The following is a 21722-nucleotide window of genomic DNA, read 5'->3' as shown; positions in this document are numbered from 1 at the left end:
CTTATTTATACCTTAGTTTACTTGCTTATTGTCTGTTTCCACATTTCAAAATGAAAACTCAATGGGACTCCATGGAGCCTGCTGTGTGTGGGTCATACCTTCTCCTCCATAAAATACAGGAATACTTATAGCACCAGCTCTACACTTAAACAATGTGAAATGTATGTGCATGTGTCTATCATCACTGAAGAATTAGGGGAATATTGCCATGTTTCTAGGTGAAAAGTTTTAATATTTTAATATAAACATATTTACTTTTGCTAAATAATCTGTAAATTCAACGTAGTAACCATCAATATTCTAATGGCATTTTAAAAAGTGGATTTTGACAAGCCAAGAAATAGAAAGCTTATGAAATATCAAGAAAATGGTGAAGTAGAAGAAAAATAAGTTATGTCCTATTAGCTAAAGCTACAGTAATTGAAACATAGCAAGTTCAGTAATTGACAAATAAGCTAACATGTATATTGGAATTTGGTGTATATTATAGTGACACTTGAAATTAATGGGGAAAGAATGACATCACAGTATCAGAAAAAATGACTAAATATTTTGGGGAAAATATTACCATACTAACTCAAATACCTAAATTCTTGTGAGGTGTAATGTTTAAAAACCAAGTCCTGTGTCAGACTGACCACCCCATATTCATGTCCCACTCATTACCCAGAGTTTATTCATGTCCCACTCATTACCCTCAGTGGGGCCGTAAGATTGAGGTTCAGTAAGTGGAATGTAAGCAGAGATGATGTGCTCCTTCTAAGCTACAAAACTACAGGTGAACGACCTTTTCATCCTCACCTGTGCGGACGCTGACACAGGTATACGACACCCTTGACAGCCCCAAACAGCAGAGCTCTGTCAGCTTGGGCCCACACATCTGCCATTCCTTCGCTCAGCTAAAATGTATGTAAGTGAAAAATACATTTCATCCTGTTCAGCCACTGAAATTTGGGATTTTAACTGTTACATCAGGGGTCAGCAAACAAGTCTCTGGGGCCACAACCAAAATGCCTGATTTTACAAATAAACTTTTATCATAACCACACTCATTTTTGTATTGTTTGTGACTGTTTTCCTGCTCTAATAGCAGTTGAATAGTTCTGATGGGGACAGTATGGCCTGCAGAGCCTAGAATATTTATCTGGCTCTTTATAGAAAAACTTTGCTGATTTCTTATGCAACTGGTGTCACCTTACATAAAGGAAAACTAGGACTGGAGTTACAGTATAACACAAGAGACTTTTTATTACCTTAGGGTTGACGACACCTCTCTTAGTAAAAAAGGAAAATCTATGTACTTGTTCCTGCTTATTCTCTGCTTCTGCCTCTTATCCCTGACCACACCTTATCTGGCTCTTTGATCCTTCAGTTTTAAAAATCACTTCCTTAGGAATGCATTATATATACATTCTAAAAATCTATAACTATGTGATTCCATTATTCTGCTATACTAATTTTTTGCCAAGATCAATAATCACTGAGCTGGCAAATTCATTAGCCTTTTATCAACACATAAAACTCTTGAGACATTTGAAAAATCTTTCTTGGAAGCCTCTCCTCTCGCCACTTCTGACGCACCCTACTCAGCTTTTTCTGTTTCTCTGATTCCTGATGCTCTGGGCTTCATGGGCTATTCTTCATCCACCTTCAAATGTTGGTAACTCTAAGGTTGTCTTAGAGCCTTTCCTGGTATCTTTCTCCAGCCCTGTGTCTCATCCAGGATTGCACTTCAGAATCACCTTGGTATACTTTCCCAGGAAACATTGCCACCTTTATGATCTGCAGTTGGACCAGGCACTTGCATTTCAATGTAACTCCTTCAAGATTGTAATGGGTACAATTCATTTTTTGGTGAAAACCTTTAGCGCACATCCTTGGTTGTGTCAAACTTCACTTGCATTTATTTGTAATAAACTTCTACATCCATTTCTCCAGCCCATATCTCTCTTTTAAACTCCAACTTTATTTATTCATTCAAAATGATATTTCTTGGGAACAGTAAGGCTGGGCACTTTACTACAAGTGATAATACAGAGATCAACAAAGCTGTTACAGTTTTTACTGTCATGTAATTAACAGTCTAATGGAGGAGTCAGACAATAAGCAAATACTCATATAATTTGTGCATATAAAGGCACCTATTGCCTAAAAAGTGGTGTACAGGTTTTAGTGTGCTTAAGATTCACAAAGGGCTTATTACCAAATCTAGATTTCTGAGATCAACTGTCCTACCCCATCCTGTGCTAAGAAGTATTTTCAACAAGCAACCTAGGGACCATTTGAAGTCATAATATCCAAGACAATACATTGTAAGGCATGAAACAGTGCCCCTTTTCTTAACCTTATCCTCATTTTCTTTTGCTGTCTCATAGATTCCCCAGTTCCCAGCATTTTCAGAATTACATGCTAGGCAACTTCTTTAGTACTGAATTCAAAACATTTTTCAATCTAGACTCTTTGTCCTACTTCTCAGCTTTATTTCAAGTGAGAAATCAATTTTACTAATGTTACATTACACTCATAAAAAAAGTCTACCATTTGTTATTCCTTAAAGGTGCTCTTTTAAATTTCAGAAATTGTTAAATTTAGAATTCAAGGCCATGTTAGAAATAAACAGCATGAAGAGTTTACTTTTTATATCTGTATCACTGCTTCTAGATATGGACCTGGGATAAATATAATTCATATTCAAAATATATTTGATGAACACATGCAAAAATGAAGGAAACAACTCCAGTTGCCACAAATGTATTCTCAGATTTGCAATGGGTTTATTTATTTGGTTCTTGTTTTTTTTTATGTACTGTTGTATGTCTACTTGCTTTAATTTCCTCATTAGCTTGAATGGGCTTAGAGAGTAGAGACGGTTTATCCACCTTCCTCTCATTTCCTTCCTTACCCTCCACTCCTCCCTCCCCTTCCCCTTCCTCCTTCTTTTCTTTCTTTTTCCCCTTTCCTTTCTGTATTTCCTTCCTGTGTCTATGAAGGTGCCTTGCTTTGAATAGGCAGTTTGCTGAATTTATCTGAGAGGAAACATGGGAAAATGGGAAAGGGAAGGCAAAAGTGGAGGAATGGGATGAAAATGGGAAAAGTTTACAAGAAAATAACCTCTATCCCTATCCCTGAAATTGTCATCATAAGCAGAGATCCTCACCGTCAAAAGGGCTATTTTGCAGTCATTCTCCTGAGAGCCCCTTTGACATCCTTGTTCCTTAGGCTGTAAATGATGGGGTTCAGCATGGGTGTCACGGCTGAGTAGAACACAGAGATCATTTTATCCCTTTCATTCATTATCCTGGAGTTTGGCCGCATGTAGGCAAATATTGCTGACCCATAGAAGAGGACAACGACCACGAGATGGGAGCCACAGGTAGAGAAAGCCTTGAGCCTCCCTTCCCCAGGCTGCATCTGGATCACAGTGGAGATGATATGCCAGTAGGAGACAAGGATCAGGGAGACAGGAGCCAGGAGGATGACCACACCCATTGCAAAGATGGCCATCTCTGTGCTGTAGGTATCAGCTGAAGCCAGCTTCAGAAGGGCAGGAGGTTCACAAAAGAAATGGTTAATGATATTCTTCCCTCGGTAGGGCAGATGCAGTGTGAATGTGGTGTCCACCAGAGACACAAACGCTCCACTGGTCCAGGACCCTATGGCCAGCTGGACACACACCCAGTGTGTCATGATGGTGGAGTAGTGCAGGGGCTTGCAGACAGCCACGTAGCGGTCATAGGACATCACCGCCAGCAGGGCGCACTCCGTACAGCCAACCAGAAGTAAAACAACTATCTGTGTTGAGCATCCAGCAAAGGAAATGGTTTTCCATTTTACCAGGAAGTGGATTAGCACCTGGGGGACAGTGGTAGTAGAAAAACAGAGATCAGCAAAGGACAGATTTCTAAGGAAAAAGTACATGGGTGTGTGGAGTCTGGAGTCTATGTGAATGAGCAAAATGATAAGCAGATTTCCCAGCACAGTCAGCAGGTAGATGATCAGGAAAAGGAAGAAGAGCAGGACTTGTGTCTGTGGATCCTGTGAAAGGCCCAGGAAGACAAATTCAGTCACATAGGTTTGGTTTTCTTCTCCCATGAATATTTATTACTCTTTACAGGTCAGCACCAAGAAAAGAAACACATTTGGTCAGTTATAAACGAAAATCTGAGTAACTTCGGTATTATATTAATCAGTATCCAAAATTGAGCTATTGTTTTCCATCTCTTAGTAGCGTCCATATGTGAGAAGACAAGAGTTCTCTTTTTGCTCAGAATAGACTATATTAATAAGGGAAGGAAAAGTTACTATATATTTTGTATCTGGTACTATATATATTTCTTCTGCTCCCTCATTTGCCATTTCTACACCTCATTTTCTATCATAAAATTACTCATCTAGATAAAATTTAGAATAAGCTTACTAAATTCCCTTACAAAAATCTACTGTATACTTGGTTGCAATTCTAGTCAATTTATGGATTGGTTCAAATGAAATGAAACTTTATAAGGCCATGTCATTTTATTAATAAAATCAGTATGTCTATTTATTTATTCAGATATCATCTTTCATGATTTTCCTCAAATAGGTCTTGAATGCTTCTTAAGTATACTCTTTGTTTACTTTAGCCACCTTGAAAGATTTTTTTTTAACTAAAATTTCGACTTGTTTATTTTTGGTATATAATGTAAGAATGTTCAGTTATTCAGCTTGTGCCAGACTATATTTCTTACCACTTATTATAAGCTTGAATTGAATCCTTCTGACTTTTTAAAGACATGGTATCAAATTATCTGCAAATAGTTTCAATATTCAAATGTTAAACAAGCATAAAACATTTGACTACTAAACATAGAACTGACACATATCTTAACATGTATGAAAATTTAATATATGACAAAAGTGGCATCTTAAGTATATTACTTAATAAAAGATATGGGATAATTGCTTACTTCAGAACATATGTATAGAGGTGTATACTTTCAAATGTACATAGACATATAAGTATAAGCAATAATTAATTCTAAATGCATTTATGACATAATTTTCTAAAACAGTTCAAGTTTTCAGTAAATGAGTTAGTCTATCTATCTAATTTTGGTGTCGTAAAAACTTTTCTAAACATGCACCCACACAAAAGGAAAGAAATTATAAAGGAAAATGATAATAAACCTGACAATTTAAAAATATCAGACTTCAATGTAGTGGATTCCTTTATATATAAAATTTAAAAATAAATAAATCTGAGGAAATAATTGCAAAAATTTGAATACAATTTTTAAAATTATTTGTAATACATGAGGATCTCTTAAAATCAACAATACAAGATAAATAATCCACAAGAAAAAATGGGCAAAGGATTTAAAAGTCTTTCAAAAAAATAAGATTAGATAGTAAAGAAGCTACCTTGATCCTTTTCTACCCACGAATCCAAAGCAAGCTATTGCAATAAGTATGTATCTATTGATAATCACCCTAAATGTAAATGGACCGAATGCACCAATCAAAAGATACAGAGTAAGAGAATGGTTAAAAAAGCAAGACCCTTCTATAAGCTGCCTACAAGAGACTCAGTTCAAACCCAAAGACATGCACAGACTAAAAGTAAAGGGATGGAAAAAGATATTTCATGCAAACAATAGGGAGAAAAAAGCAGGTGTTGCAGCACTAGTATCAGACAAAATAGACTTCAAAACAAAGAAAAGAACAAGAGACAAAGAAGGACATTACACAATGATAAAGGGGTCAGTCCAACAAGAGGACATAACCATTGTAAAAATCTATGCACCCAACACAGGAGCACCGACATATGTGAAACAAATATTAACATAATTAAAGGATGAAATAGAATGCAATGCATTCACTGTGGGAGATTTCAACACAACACTCACTCCAAAGGACAGATAAACCAGACAGAAAATAAGTAAGGACACAGAGGGGCACTGAACAACACACTAGAACAGATGGACCTAACAGACATCTATAGAACTCTACACCCAAAAGCAGCAGGATACACATTCTTCTCAAGTGCACATGGAACATTTTCCAGAATAGACCACATACTAGGCCAAAAAAAAGAGTCTCAGTACATTAAAAAAGATTGAAATTGTACCAACCAACTTCTCTGACCACAAAGGTATAAAACTAGAAAAAATTGTACAAAGAAAAGAAAAATTCTTAAACATATGGAGGCTTAAGAACATGCTCCTAAATAATCAACAGATCAATAACCAAAGTAAAACAGACATCAAGCAAGTATGGAGACAAATGAAAACAATAGCACAGTGCCCCAACTTCTGTGGGATGCAGCGAAGGCAGTTCTAAAAGGAAAGTATATAGCAATCCAGGCCTATTTAAAGAAGGAAGAACAATCCCAAATCAATAGTCTAAATTTACATTTATTGAAACTGGAAAAAGAACAACAAATGAAGCCCTAAGTCAGCAGATGGAGGGGCATAATGAAGATCAGAGAAGAAATAAATAAAATTGAGAAGAATAAAACAATAGAAAAAAATGAATGAAACCAAGAGCTGGTTCTTTGAGAAAATAAACAAAATAGATAAACCCCTAGCCAGACTTATTAAGAGAAAAAGAGAATCTACACACATAAATAGAATCAGAAATGAGAAAGGAAAAATCACAATGGACACCACAGAAATACAAAGAATTATTGGAGAATACTATGAAAATCTATATGCTAACAAACTGGGTAACCTAGAGGAAATGAACAACTTTCTAGAAAAATACAACCTTCCAAGGCTGACCCTGTTTCTTAGGAAGAAACAGGGAATCTAAATAGACCAATTACCAGCAAGGAAATTGAACTGGTAATAAAAAAACTACCTAAGAGCAAAACCGTGGACCAGATGGTTTCACTGCTGAATTTTTTTAAAACATTTATTGAAGACCTAATACCCATTCTCCTTAAAGTTTTCCAAAAAATAGAAGAGGTGGGAATACTTCCATACCCATTCTATGTAGCCAGCATAACTCTAATATCAAAACAAGGCAAAGACACCACAAAAAAAGAAAACCACAGACCAATAACACTGATGAATATAGATGCAAAAATATTCAACAAAATGTTAGGAAACTGATTTCAAAAATACATCAAAAAGATCATCCATCATGACCAAGTAGAATTTATTCCAGGAATGCAAGGATGGTACAATATTCGAAAATCCATCAACATCATCCACCACATCAACAAAAAATAGGACAAAAACCACATTATCATCTCCATAAATGGTGAAAAAGCATTCAACAAAATGCAACATCCATTCATGATAACAACTCTCAACAAAATGGGTATAGAGGGCAAGTACTTCAACATAATAAAGGCCATATATGACAAACCCACAGTCAACAATATACTTAACAGTGAGTAGCTGAAAGGTTTTCCTTTAAGATCAGGAACAAGACAGGGATGCCCACTCTCCCCAATTCTATTCAACATAGTACGGGAGTCCTAGCCATGGCAATCAGACAACACAAAGAAATAAAAGGCATCCAGATTGGCAAGGAGTAAGTTAAACTGTCCCTGTTTGCAGATGACATGATATTGTACATAAAAAACCCTGACGAATCCACTCCAAAACTACTAGAGATTAGGAACTACTGTAAGATTAGGAAAATAATTCAGACAAAGCATAGCAATAGTTGTTATGGACATGGTTGCTGTGTTTGATCGAGAAAGATGTTTCTTTGCACTATTTTTACCCTTTTGCTTTTTGTTCATGCTTTGTGACTGGAACTGTTTTGCTAGCAAAATTCAATGTCAAGGCCAAATGTGATAGGGGATAATGAGAGGCTTCTAAGTATATGGAATGAAGATCAAAGACAAACATTGGTTTGATTTAATCATGTTATTCTTTCTTATATAAAAAACTCTTCCATTGTGGAAATTTTTAAGCATATATAAAAGTAAAGAGAATAGTACAATAAAATCTCAAGTACCTAACAAGAAGATTCAAGGGTATTAATCAGTTTTGATCAATTGGTTAATTTATTAGTTTGATTGTAATAAAAAAATATGCTTAAGACTACTTAAAAACTCCATTACTATTGTAAGTCTAAAATAAATTATTATAATATAAATCTGAAATTGGAACCTAACCTTTTCTGAAAGTCAAAACTTAAAATGTTAAAATAAACGTATGTAAGGATTCTTAGGAACAACATTGCGCCAGAGCAGAATATTCGTATACATGGTTTGTAGATCCTTTGCAAAGAATCTGTTAATAGTGACCAACCTTGGGAAATGGAATCGGAGCAAGTGGCTAAGGGGAGACTTTTGTCTTTTTTGTACTCACTTGTATTGTTTGACTATTTTAGAATTCAGCTTTCATTTTCTAAGTAAAAAGGAGAATAAAAATTATTTAAAATATTTAAGATAAAAGCATGAAGGAATTACAGTGATAATACAATATTGACGAAACAAATTGTAACAATGAAAATAATACTAGAAAAGTGCAAAAACAGGAATATAACTCAGTAGATCAGAATAAGAATTAGGACAAGCAAAGGCTGTGTTATGTAAATGCTTTTAATAAGCTAGAAAAGTGCACGTTAGTTAATAAATCGTGATAAGCCAACTGACTAAATAGTTGACAACAAATGAAGTTTGTGTAACTCATTCAATATAAAGAAAACATTCCAGAGGGATTATACACACATATATAAATAACCTTAGATGCTTTAAAATAAGGTGATTATTCATTGATCTCATGTGGTAGAATACTTTACTGAATATGACAAATGTAAAATTATTTTATGACATCAAAAATGTTTGCAAAATATTTAAGAAAGAAAAGTTATAAAAATACACTGTAATTCTTATTTTAAAATTTGTCTCTTCAACCTGGGCATGTGTGCGTATTTCTGAGTGATGGGATTATAAGTGACTTTTCTTTTCACCTTTGTGTGACTTTGTAATCTCCAAATGCTCTACAACAAAAACAAATTGCTTTTTAATCAGAGAATAAATAATGCTCTTTCACTTGATTCTTTGTGATCTAGTACCTGCTTACTTCTTCAACCTCATCTCTTTCCTCTTCCTATCCTCCTGCTTTATATTCTGGAACATTATAAATATCCTTTCTTAAAGCTACTATTCATTGCGAAGTCCTGTATTTAACTCTTTATAGTCATTATCTCATTTCATCTTTAGAATGATCTTACTTTTTGGTAATATCATCTGCCCATTTTATGTAAACAATGAAACTGAGACTTAAGATAGTGAAGTTAAGGTTTAATAACTAGGATTGGAATCCAGGTCCCTGGATCTAAGCTCCATGTTCTTAACACATACTGTGGCTTTTTCAAAACCTAGTAATGTTAAAATAACAATTAGTGTGGTAGAACACAGCAAGAGTAAAATCAAGCAGTCTCTCATTTTGCTGTATAGGGGGGACATGGACACTAGTTGCCTCTACTGAAATGTATTATTATTTTGTTTCTCTGTTTTTATTAGCTTTCATCTCTTTAATTCCATTATTAAACAGTTGCAGTATTTTTTACTTTTAAGAACAAAAGAAAGCATAATTCACAACAGTCATGAGATAGAAGCAGTCCACATATCCACCAATGGATGAATGGGTAAACAAGAAGTGGTATACACATACGATGGACATTTTTCAGCCTTTAATGGTAAGAACTCCTGTCGCAGGCTATATCAAGAATGAACTTTGAGGATTTGATGCTAAGTGACATAAGTCAGTCACAAAAAGATAATGCTATACAATTCCATGTATAGCATTATGTTTTTGAAGCATCTAAAGCAGTCAAACTCAGAGAAACAAAAGAGAATGGTGGTTGCCATGGATTATGGGGAGGGAGACATGGGGAATTGTTCAATGGGTATAGAGTTTTAGTTTAGCAGGACGACAGAGTTCTAGAGATGTTTTACAACAATGTGAAAACAGTTAACACTATTGAACTGCTTAGGATGGCTAAGATGGGAAATTTTATGTTATTTGTCTTCTACCACAAAATTTAATAATGATTTTTTCTTGGGGAAAAACAAAAGGAAAGCAGCACAATCTCCTTGAACTACTATTCCTGTTACTTAATTTTTGTTTATGCTTTTATTTCTAAATTTGTCAAGTACATGTTCAGCACGTACTACTTCTATATTTTATCACACCACTGACTCTTCAAATCCTTTCAGTCTCATTGTTATTTCCAAGACTGTATTAAAACCAAAACACTTTTATCCATGCATGGCCCTTCTTCATTTCACATCCTCTTCAGTCTCTATGACATTGGCATAATTTAGCTGTAAATACTTCTTAAAACCTGTCCTTTGTGTGATGGTAAGTCACTGTGTCTTAATTGATTTTCTTCTTGTATTCTGCTACATCTTTATAATGTTCTCTAAACCTCATCCTCAAGTTGTTACTTCTGATTTCTTCTTCTGGTTGTCTACATCCTATGGGAAAACAAATCACAGAACAATGCAAATCATACCACTACAAAATTGTGAATCCTCATTTCAGCTTCAAAGCATTCTTGGAATTCTTTTAAAATTTTATGAGTGATCTGTTTTCTGCCAGCATACACATAAATTTTACATCTTCCCTAACTTTTTATCCTAGGCTTCAGATTAAAAAATAATAATAATAATCTACAGTTTTCTTAGACTTTACATTCCTCCGCAGGAACATTCGGGTTCCTATGACTTGAACTACCCATTAATTGCCTAGAGTCAGCTTTAACATACACACTTTGTTAAAGTTCTTTATTCACTCTACAGTGTAATCTTGACCGTTATCTTCACAATGTCCAGAAAGATATGTGCATACTACTTTTCATGCAGTCGTGCATTGTCTTTAAAGGACTTGATCAGCTATTGTCTCCCTGGACTGAGTTGCTTCTTCAAGGTAGTAAAGATAAAGATATTGCTTATCTATTACCTATACATCAATACCAACTAACACATAGGTATTTTTAAAGTGAGTTGAGTGAGTGAGTAAATAGCCTCATACTTATATTCCACAACAACACATTAGCACACCAACCCATTCACTCTCTCAAGGAAATGTAAGTGAGAAGAGGGCCCTCTGCTGGCTGTTGAGATGTTGAACTCTGACCTGGAGTTGGGAAAATCTTGACTTGGAAAATCCCATGATTGATCACCAGGTTAAAGAGAGTGAATGAATTGACTCAGCTAAATCCAGAGGAAGAAGGTTGAGTTCAGTGTGCCAGGGACAAGATACCAGGATTTGTGCATGCCTGCACAAACAGACTAGAATGCTCACACACAGCCTTGTATGGCCATCCAGGGATGTCTGACCACAAGAAAATCCTACCTGAGTCCTCTGGGTCAGAAAGTTCAGATTCCACCCTGGTCCTGCCGACTCCGAGTGTCCACACCCATGTAGTTAAAAGAAATGAGGAAGGAATCCCTCACAGGAGAGCACTGAGACAGCAAGAGGAGATCTGGCAGATTAGCTTTTGGTGCAAAGGAGATGCAGTGGATGTCCACAGCCCTTACTGTCATTCTAGTATCCCTGGTTAACAGCTTAATCCTCCACAGGGGAATTGCAGAACAGGAGACATAAGTAGCAGTAAAAGAGAAGAGCATGTGTTCTGTCTAGAGGCCAGATGGAAGAGACAAAGGGGGTAGGAAAGTGAAAGGTAAGCCCACCCCAATGAGTAGAATAAGGATTTCAGACTCCCCAAGAGGGCTAATTCCCCCTGGTCATCCTACCCACTCTCACCTTGAGGACCAGCATGAGACAAACACAGGACAGTGGGGTCAGTGATGAAGAGATGTTAATGAAGTGTGGTTTCTGTAGTCTGCTAATCCATATTCTGGTAGTCAACTTCCATTGCTGTTTACTAAATATTCTGAAGGTTGGGACATCATCTGAGCTATGAGGTTCATTCCATCCCAAATCCATCAAGGAAACAGCTTTGGAGGATTCTCCGGGAGGAAGTCTTTAAACCCAAGGTCTTAAGAGCTATTGTAAACAGAACATTCCCTGGAGCAATCAATGCTGTTAACTTTTTTAAACGTTTCTACAATGGAAAATACCCTGGGGCATTTTTATTATGACAAGCTGAAACACCTAAATCTCATCTGGTATGAGGTACTACTCTATTGTTCTAAACCTGTCTCAGGACCTCTGGCATCTCTCAAGTTCTTTGTCAGAAGTTTCTGTCATGATGGTTGCACAAAAGGCGGCTGACAGAAGTACATTCTGCATCATTTGGACATGCCCCCCAAACTATGAACTGCCAGAGGATTTCAGAACAATTACCTGCAATTGTATTCAAAATGCTTAGATGTCTTTTGCTAATGGCAGGAGAAAACCTTAAGGAGAGGTACATGATGCAGTTTAATATATCATGACTATTTAAATGAAGGCTTTATTGTAGCTTTTCAAATACAGAAGAGTAGTGTGAGAACTAAATGAGCATATACCCAGGGCCATAGAAACAAGTCCAAAAGAGAATTCTTGATTTCCCCACCAGACTCCCTCCCTTTTGAATCTTCTGCATCATCCACAGCATTGCTCAAGTCAGAACTTAAGGATATTTCATTTCTCTCTTTTTTTCATCTTGTATGGTGTAACTCTGGAGGGAAAATATATTCCCAGCCTGGGGCAAATAACCTTTGAAGCCGAAATCAGTAAAAAGGAGAAATAAAGTGGGAGAAATCAGGTTATTGCCTACAAGCAGTCATCTACTGCTTACCTGTGTCTCTTGCCACTTGGATATAAAAGGACCCCACCAACACCTCTCAGGTCCAGATACGCATTTTCTCTCTGCCCTCTTTGTAATCACCTGTTGATATCGTGGTGGACTACTTCTCTCCACTCCTTGAAAACACCTATTGATATGGAGATGCGCTAAGTCCAGGTGAGAGATTCTGGAAATATTATAGTTTTACCCATGTAAGTCCTATCTCCCCACATGTCTTACCACTTCCTCCACCTCTCCATTGCTACCACTCTAATTAAGATCATCCTCTCTACCTTGGGCTACTGCAGGAGCACTCAATCTTACTGATTGTTTTTCTTGCTTCCATGTTTGCCTACTTTCCATCCATTTTCCTTATAACACTTAAAGTAACTTTTAAAAGTATAATATCATGATGGATTTCTGTTGAACATAAAGTCCATCATCTTTTCGGGACTTCCAAGTTTTTGATGGGTTGAATTGTGTCACCCAAAAAGATATGTCCACTTGGAACCTTATTATGTGAACTTCTTTGGAATAAAGGTCATAGGAGATATAATTAAGGAAAATTTCCAGATGAAATTGTTACTGGACACAGGTTCTTGGTCTTGTCACAAGAAATAATTCAAGAACAGGCACAAAAGCATTTGAGCCTTAGGAGTTTATTAGACATGTTGCAGAGTTGAGCATAGGCAGATTTAAGAGTCTTGCTGAGGATATAATAGGGAGCTTTTTTATGTAAAGGGAGAAGATATTTACTAAGTGGGAATAGGTTTCAAAGAGAACAGTCAGAGCCTTCTTGGGGTTCAGGCTTACTCCACCCTTACACAGAGTGGGGGAGTTTTTCGCTGTACTTGGTTCTCACCAGAACTGCTATGGGCCATCATCCCCCACAACAGGGGTCAAAACCACAATGCTAATGTCATGGCAATGACAGTGTAATGTGCTTTGGGGCAAAGTTTGGGCCAACTTTTCCTCCATATTGGACTAGCCAATTTAGACTGCTCTGTTAAATGCATTCTCACTCCACACATTCCACGAGAACAGCTTACGTGAATATGTAGAGTAAAAAAACTGCCGAATGTAAACAAAAGCCCACTCCCCTCCCTGTTCATATCTGGCTGTCTACTTAAACTAACAAAATCATCCTGGATTGGGGTGAGCTCTGAGTCCAATGAAAGGAGTTCTTTTAAGAAGAGGGTAGACACAGAAACAGAGAAACAAGGCCATGTGAAGATGGAGGCCGGGACTGGAATGATGTGGCCACCAACCAAGGAACGTCTGGAGCACCACAGAGCTGCAGCAGGCCAGGGAGTGTCCTTCTTGGGAGCCTTCCGAATGAGTATGATCTGAAGATACCTTCATTTCAGACATCTGGCCTCCCAAACTGAATTTATGATGTTTCATGCTTCAATTATTGTGACAATTGGCTATGGAAGCCTTAGGAAATTAACACAAAGGCCCTACCAATCTGCCCTCTGCCTGTTTCTGTGACCTCATACGTGCCTTGTCACTCTCCCTGCCACTCACCAGCCTCCAACCATTCTGACCTTTCTCTGTCCTGATCTCAAAGAATGTCTTCCCATCCAAGCCATTCAGACTGTTCTGTCTGTCTGGACCCTCCTCTCCCAGACATCTCCTTGGTTGGTTCTTTCTTCTTCACCTTTTGGTCACAGCACAGACATTAATTTCTTGCAGATGTTCTTTAACGGAAATGTCACCTTTTCAGGAAGGCCTTTCCTGATCATCACTTAGAATTGCAACCAACTTGTCCTTCTTTTATTTTCTCATCACACATGCTACCATCAGATATACTACGTATTTTATTTATGTGTATCATTGTCTTCTAAATGTAAGTCACAGGAATTTTGAGCTTTGTTCATTATATATTCAGCACTTGGAAGAGTTCTCCATAAACAGTTGATAAATAAATGAGATATTGATTGAATAAGTGAGCTCAAATAAATTTGCTATTGAAATCAATGTTGTATGGGTTGATTTAAATACAAAAGCAATAGTCATACAACCTGTGGCATAAAGAAAAATTTATTTCCATTAAAAACTGAATAATGAATAAAATACTCACTCTAGAGTACAAGGGTAGTTTCCAGAAAGGTGTGCTTTCAGTAGGTTGTTTCTCACATGCTGTTACTAATCTATTCTCTGTTGAACGGTCATTGATAGAGTAGCATCCAGAGGTTGGTGTTTTCATTTAAATATATCTGAGTATCTGTATTTTCTTACCCTGTTCACCCCACCAGTATCCTAATGAGGTCAGCTATATAGTTTTTATATAATTGAAAGTGATCCATGGCCACTTTTTCAATGATCATTCCAATTTGTGATATGACTTCCCTTTTACTTAATGGCAAGCAGAGAGGAAATGATAAGGTGAACGTTTGAATGACCATGAGGCAGAAGTGTGTTTAAAAATAGATACTGTTGTTTATATTGTATCTTCTCAAATAATCTGTAGTACAGGACCAGTTTTTTGTTTCCTTGTATAGGATCATGCTTGTCTACATAGTCTGAAAACAATACACATCACATGTGCATAGCAAAATCTATTGCTGTGCACATTTCTTCTCCCACACAGAATCATTTTGCACATGATGCACTCAGTTCAGCAAGCACATCACTACACAGAATGAGCAGTCTTTTTGCTCAGGACAGGCCAGGGACAATGAAGCTGGAGCAGTAGAAAGTCCATGTGGCAAACTTGACTTTCATCAGCATCTTCTCATTTTCTCTGGTTCGTGCCATCCTTCACCTATAATTACACAGTTCGCAGATGCCTTAAGAAAGCTCATGAAGTGAAAGCAGAACTTCTAATTGGAATTGCTCCCAGCCAAACATAAAGTGCTCCCATACTCTTCCCACTTCCTGAGAGGAGGGGTTGGCCATGGTCAGTGGCACTCTTTTTTTAATTAAAAAAAATTTAAAGTTTTTTGTATTTTTTGTATTGAGGTACATGGAATAAAAAGCACATCTTAGCATACAGCTTGATGAATTTTCACATGTGTATACATGCATGCAACCATCACCAAGATCAAGATCAAGATATCAAACAGTCTCACTAATTTCTCCCCCTTCATCTATTTCACCCATCCCCCACTGCTCTCTCCTATGGCAACCACCAGTCTGTTCTCTGTGCCTCTAGGTCATTTGTGTTTCATTTTTGTTCCTTTGTTTTGTTTTCTAGATTCCATATATAAGTGAAATCATATATTTGTCTTTCTGACTTACTTCACTTAGTATAATACCTATTAGTTCCATTCATGTTGTCACAAAAGGCTAGATTTCACTTTTTTTATGGCTGAGTAATATTCCATAGCTATGTATTGCTTTTTAACATCTCTTCATATATTGATGAACATTTGGATTGTTTCCATATATTGGCTATTATAAATAATGCTGTAGTAAACACAGGAGTATACACATTTTTTCTAACTAATGATTTTGTTTTGTTTGGATAGATTTCGAGAAGGGGAAATGCTGGGTTGGATAGCAGTTCTATCTTCAGCTTCTAAGAATCCTCCAAACTGCTTTCCATAGTGGAGCATTCTTTATATGACAAGAATGCTTGTAAACAGCTCCATGAGGATGGGGTGGGACAAGTCAAGGGATATACATATGAGTCTGGAATATGAAGCAGGTATGCGTGTGATGTATCAAAGCAGTTTTCTGGACTGTGTCATTCCACACCTTATTGTCTAAGACAAGAGCTCCCTCCTTTGTGGTTGAATTGACAATAGCAGTATTTTGGGACTCTACAGAAAAAAGAAAGAGTTCCAATATCCAAATTTCAGAGTGAAAACAATTTTCATTTTATAGAAAATTGCAGAGCCTGGCATACTGACATTAGGATTCCATGATCTGTGGATGACTAGATGATGTTGGCATGGGATAACTCTGGGAAATAGTTGTGGAGTGTAGCATCAAAAGGCAGTGTCCCTGGGTGAAAGTGAATTGGTAAAACCATATGGCAGTGTAAATTAAGACTCTTCAGTTTTTAAAAATAGCCTCTAATATATTAGCCAAAGAGTTGTTACCAGGCAAGCAAACTGCAAACAGAGAGATTAAGCTTGAGCAAGACAGCACTAGATAAACCTGAAAACATTACAAAAGGTACAAGGGGATAAAAGATAAAGTGCTCCCATATGGTTATTGATATCTCCGACTAGGATGGGAGAGGAAGCTGTTAATGGTATTGAAACAGGTTGAATGGTCTCAATTCCATCATTTTATATTAATATAAAGAGTCTCCCTCTGGGAACTCCACCTTCTAAATACTTTCTTAAATGCCCCCTTCACATCCTTGTTCCTCAGGCTGTAAATGAATGGGTTAATCATGGGTGTTATGACTGAGTAGAACACAGAGATCACCTTGTCCCCTTTTTTTCATTTTCTTGGAATGTGGCCACATGTAGGCAAATATAGTTGACCCGTAGGTTAAGAAAACAACAATGAGATGGGGACAACAGGTAGAAAAGACCTTGAGCCTCCCCTCCCTCGACTTCAGCCACACCACAGTAGAGATAATATTCCAGGAGGAGAAAAGAATGAGGCAGACAGGACCAAGGAGGATTACCACAGCCACTGCAAAGATGGCCATCTCTGTGCTATGTGTACCTGCTGAAGCCAGCTTCAGAACAGGAGGGTCACAGAAACAATGATTGCTTACATTCTGTCCCTGGTATGGGAGACATCAAGTAAATGAGGTGTCTAACAGAGACACAAATGTGCCACAGGTCCAGGACCCTAGGACCAACTGGACACAAACCCTCTGGGTCATGAGGGTGGAGCAGTGCAGAGGCTTGCAGACAGCCACAGCAGTCACAGGACATCACTGCTAGAAGTGAACTCTATGGACAGCTGATGGTCAGGAATAAAGCCATCTGGATTGAGCATCTGGTAAAGGAAATGGTCTTTCTTGTTATCAGTAAATGGAATAGCATCTGGGGGATAATCACTGCGGATAAACAGAGATCAGTAAACGGCAGATTTTTAAGGAAAATGTATGGTGTATGAAGTCAAGAGTAAGTGTGAGTGAGCATTACGATGAGGAGATTCCCAAACACATTCAGCAGGTAGATGATGTGAAATACCACAGAGAGCAAGATCTGGGTATGTGATTTGATGAAAGGCACAGCAAGATGAATTCAGTCACATAGGCCTGGTGTTCTCTGCCCATTGATGTTTACTCCTGTCTACACATTGACATAAACAGAGTGACCAAAAGCTGACTACGATGGAGCACCGAATCCTTACACTGAGGATTTCAACTAAAGGAACAAATGTATTTGATTAAAAAAATTCTTGCAAACATGTAAGAGACTTGATTTTCTAAAATTTCCATCTCTATATTCCTACTGAAACTATCTAATTTGAGATATCACAAAACCAGAAATATGCCTTCTTGGTGATTCTTGCTGGCAGGCGATTATCAATTGTAGAGCAATTGCCTAGCAATTGTGTGGTTAATGTCAAAAACTGTCCTAGAGAAAAGTACATGTTATGTATCTGAACTAAAGACAAAGGAAGCAAACATATTATATGGATTTAAAAAAATAAAGAATCCTCCCTCTAGTAGAAAGCCCAGCTTTTTCTTTTTTCTAGTTTACTTGTCAGTCAGCAGTTTCTTTGTCATTTCATCAAGGAGCAGGCCAATAGTGAACTTTTGTGTGTCCAAGGGATCCTTTATCATCCTTCCAAGGAGGAAGAGAGTTTTAAGAGACCATGGTGTTATAATCCGCCCTGGTCCTTTCCTAAATTCTTCACTGGATCAAAAAAACCGAGGCTTGAAAGCAGTGTTAAAGAGGAAGGCACGACGGGACTCATCATCAGCCCGGACAGTAGAGACGCCGTTAGACCTAGGCAGCATCATATACTATGGAATTAGGGGGGCCCTTCATGGAGACTAAATGCAGCCACAATAGCTGTCTGTAGTGTTGCAATGTCTTATCTAGTGTAACAGTGTTTGAGCTCATTCATGTTGCAGTTTCTATAAAAGTATTCATTCAGTTGGAGATGTGTATCAGTAGGAAATCAGGCACTGGTCCAGTGCTTTGAAGTGAACAAGGAAACACTATTCAAATTCTACACTTTGTTGTATGTCAGGAAGAAGCAAGGAATAGCATAGCTGGATCCAAGCTAAGAGGGAAGGAGATTAGAAAGATTTAGGGAAGGTAGCAGGGCCATGTGTAAATGGTTGGGAATCAGGGTAGGGGTCTGATATCCCTAGAAATGATTGAAGAACTTGTCTTAAGCCTGCCCTTTAGTATAAAGGAGTTGTAAGAGCAGAAGTCTAGCCTACTTGGGAGGGCCATTTTGGGATAGGGGTCAGTCAAAGACTGCAAACATAAAATGGTTTTCACATGTAAGTCACTATATCTAACTAGCAGTGCAGGAAAAATGTGGTCTGATCAGTTGTGGCTGCGTCACTAGCTTGGGACCTACCAAGTAGGAACTGATTTCAAGACCGCAGGTTGACAATGAGGATTCTACTCATGAATTTCCATCTAGATTGGATCTGAAACTGGGTCTACTCCAAGCATACAGAAAGACCCATTGGTTTTGAAGGACAGGGAAGGACTTGCAGGAGTAAATGAGACCTATTTTCCCTTTAGATATAGTGTCAAGAGAATACGCAAGAGGATCAGTAAAAGAGTCTGCAGCATCAATGGCCAAATAATTTCTTGATAAATGGGTTCTTCTGAAATTGCAACTTACATTAGTGGGTAATGCATGGATTTAACTGGTTGCCACCAGTACTTATTAAAACTGAAATAGAAAAGAAAATACCACCTTTCATAATCAAATTATTTTCAGAAAACATTTGTTTCAATTTTATTTAAGTGTGTGTATGTTCTAAGTGTGGGTTTCAATATAAACTGTATTCCTTGGGGATGGTTATTCTCAGAATGTTTAAAAAGAACACTGCTGTTAAGTAAAATGTTCTTAAGAGCATAAATAGAATAATCTGTTACTATGCCAATTTTCCATTAATTTTAATATATACATGTTTTACTTACTTCCTTATTAATTTACATGCAATGAGCTGTGCATATTTCACTTGCACATTTCATGTTTTGACCTTTTTCTGTAATAATGTGATTTTAAAGGTATTTACTGAGTAATATGTGATTGTTTCTAAGCCTGTCTCCCTGACACAGGTCTATGTTTATTCAGGGTAGTAATCCCATCTCCTCTATATGTTTGCATCATGCAGTATGTAGTAAATTTTCAGGAAACGTTCACTGACTGAGTACATGAATAACTATGCACTCAGGACTGAACAGGCTCCTCCACAACACACAGTCACTGTCCCACACATGCATCCAAACACTCCTAAGTGCTAACCATTCTTCTAAAGCACTCTGTGGGCTTCGGAGAGCACAGCTGATGCAGGTCTAGCTTTATGATTTTCTTGGAATGGGAGATCACATGACCAATCAGAGGAGAAATGGGCTGTGAACACCTGGGCTACTGGTTAGGTGAGAGGGTATCAGTGGTAGTTATTGTTCTTCCAGTGGAACAGGCCCTCAGTATGCAATCTTCTTCCCTTTCTCATTTTTAGCCAATGAAAGGATATATGTAATGTGGTAGCAACTTGAGTACCAGGGTATTGGGGCAGTGGGTGCCCACACACACAACATTACCACTCACAGAGATCTGGCTCCTTCCCAACTCCTGCACAATGGATGGCAAATTTGCAAGAAGCTCTGCTTTGCATCCTACTTAGTGCCCTATGAAACCAGTGAGTATAAGCTGAAGAAAGTGTGGAAAACATAAAAGAGAAAAAGAACATCTATGCTAACAGAGATGAAAGGTCAGAGTACAGGAAGTTTCTGGGAGCTAAAAGAGTTAGATACTTTGAGAGATAATGGTTCTTTTGTTTTTTGGTTTCTCACTACACAAACTGATTCCCTAAAGAACAGCTCATTAGCAAGATTTGCAAGGCTGAGGATTCTAGAGAATAGAAATAAAGAAAAATCCTTTCCATACAGTCCGGAGGTATTAAAAATAAGGATGTGACCATTCTCCCAGGTAGTAGACTCAAGATTTCTGGGTCTGGAGAGACTTGGTCTCTTAGCATCTTCCTCTTTCTTACCTGGAGACCTAGGATGAATTTGTTCTAGAGATGGGGACCTCACACTGGGTACCTCAGAGGGCCATCCAGCAATCCAAGCTGCAGATCCAGACAGGTATCGGATCCCAGTGATTCTCAGCCCTCTCTCCTAACAGCTGGGCATGTCGTGAACTTTTTGGTGATTCTATTCCAGCTGTGACTGTGTTCTTTGATGAGGTAAACACTTATTAAGAAGCATCAACACTGAAATGCATCTTATTCTGAGAGGATTCCTGGGAAGAGGCCCTGAGAGGTGATGAACACAGAATATTCCCTAGAGTTCTCTGTAGGCACAGCTCACTCTATTATATCTACACACAATGAGATGCCATGGGACCTTTGTATTTTTTTGTAATCATGCTGAACTCTGTAAATCTTTTGTATTTCCAGAATGAACAAAGGTAAATTCTGCAAGTGCTGGGCCTGAGGAGGCCTACCATCCTTTCTATCTTTTGGGAAACAAAATCAAGAATGTAAAGTCCATACAGGCAGATATCTACGCATCCTTTACTTAAATCCCCAGAAAAGTAGAAACTTGCATCTCCCTCAGTATTTCTCTATTAAAATGGGTCTGAAATTATAGTTCATTAGAGATTGCGGTGACCAGTGTTCAATAATCTTAGCTTGTCCTGAAAAATAACATATTTGAGATAATTTCTTTAAAATTAAGTATTTGCACATATGCCAAGTATCAGGACAGATTCATATTTTTGTGAGGATTTTAGGTTGAAATTGGTGATGTATTTTCTCATCAATGTTTATTTCCTTTTATATGGAAAATATTGTAACCCTCTATGTGTTTTGTGTTTCTAAATTTTCCTCATAAACGAATGCATGAACTCTATGCTTGTTAGAGATACCCAAGGTGAGTGGTGAGCCAAGTACTGAATATCTGTCCCACCACTGAGAAAGT

The 21722-nt window shown here is 37.6% G+C and overlaps 2 protein-coding genes and 1 pseudogene across 4 annotated transcripts in view; all 3 read right to left on the bottom strand.

The window, feature by feature from the left end:
• The window catches only part of LOC140844379 (RNA-binding motif protein, X-linked-like-2), a 182190-nt gene that overhangs the window by 40654 nt on the left and 119814 nt on the right, over nucleotides 1-21722 (bottom strand). Inside the window, exons 3-4 of one of the 3 annotated variants that reach the window (XM_073216091.1) lie at nucleotides 12694-12829; nucleotides 8580-10423 (exon numbers count right to left, since the gene is read on the bottom strand). The exons of 1 other annotated variant lie outside the window; for it this stretch is intronic. The gene's annotated coding sequence lies outside the window, so the exon portion shown is untranslated. Of the gene's footprint in view, nucleotides 1-8579; nucleotides 10424-12693; nucleotides 12830-14791; nucleotides 15449-21722 lie in introns of those variants that run through there. One more of the 3 variants, XM_073216093.1, reaches the window with a different exon arrangement.
• On the bottom strand, nucleotides 2937-4217 carry LOC140844244 (olfactory receptor 2D3-like). The gene has a single exon (XM_073215728.1). It carries the CDS (start codon nucleotides 4090-4092, stop codon nucleotides 3169-3171), a length of 924 nt encoding a protein of 307 aa, XP_073071829.1. The 5' UTR covers nucleotides 4093-4217; the 3' UTR covers nucleotides 2937-3168.
• Nucleotides 16918-17872, bottom strand: LOC140844636 (olfactory receptor 2D3-like; annotated as a pseudogene).

This window comes from Manis javanica, chromosome 11 (genome assembly GCF_040802235.1).
Source record: "Manis javanica isolate MJ-LG chromosome 11, MJ_LKY, whole genome shotgun sequence".
In the NCBI taxonomy this organism is placed as follows: Eukaryota; Metazoa; Chordata; class Mammalia; order Pholidota; family Manidae; genus Manis; species Manis javanica.
This window is presented reverse-complemented; position numbering and strand designations above follow the sequence as displayed.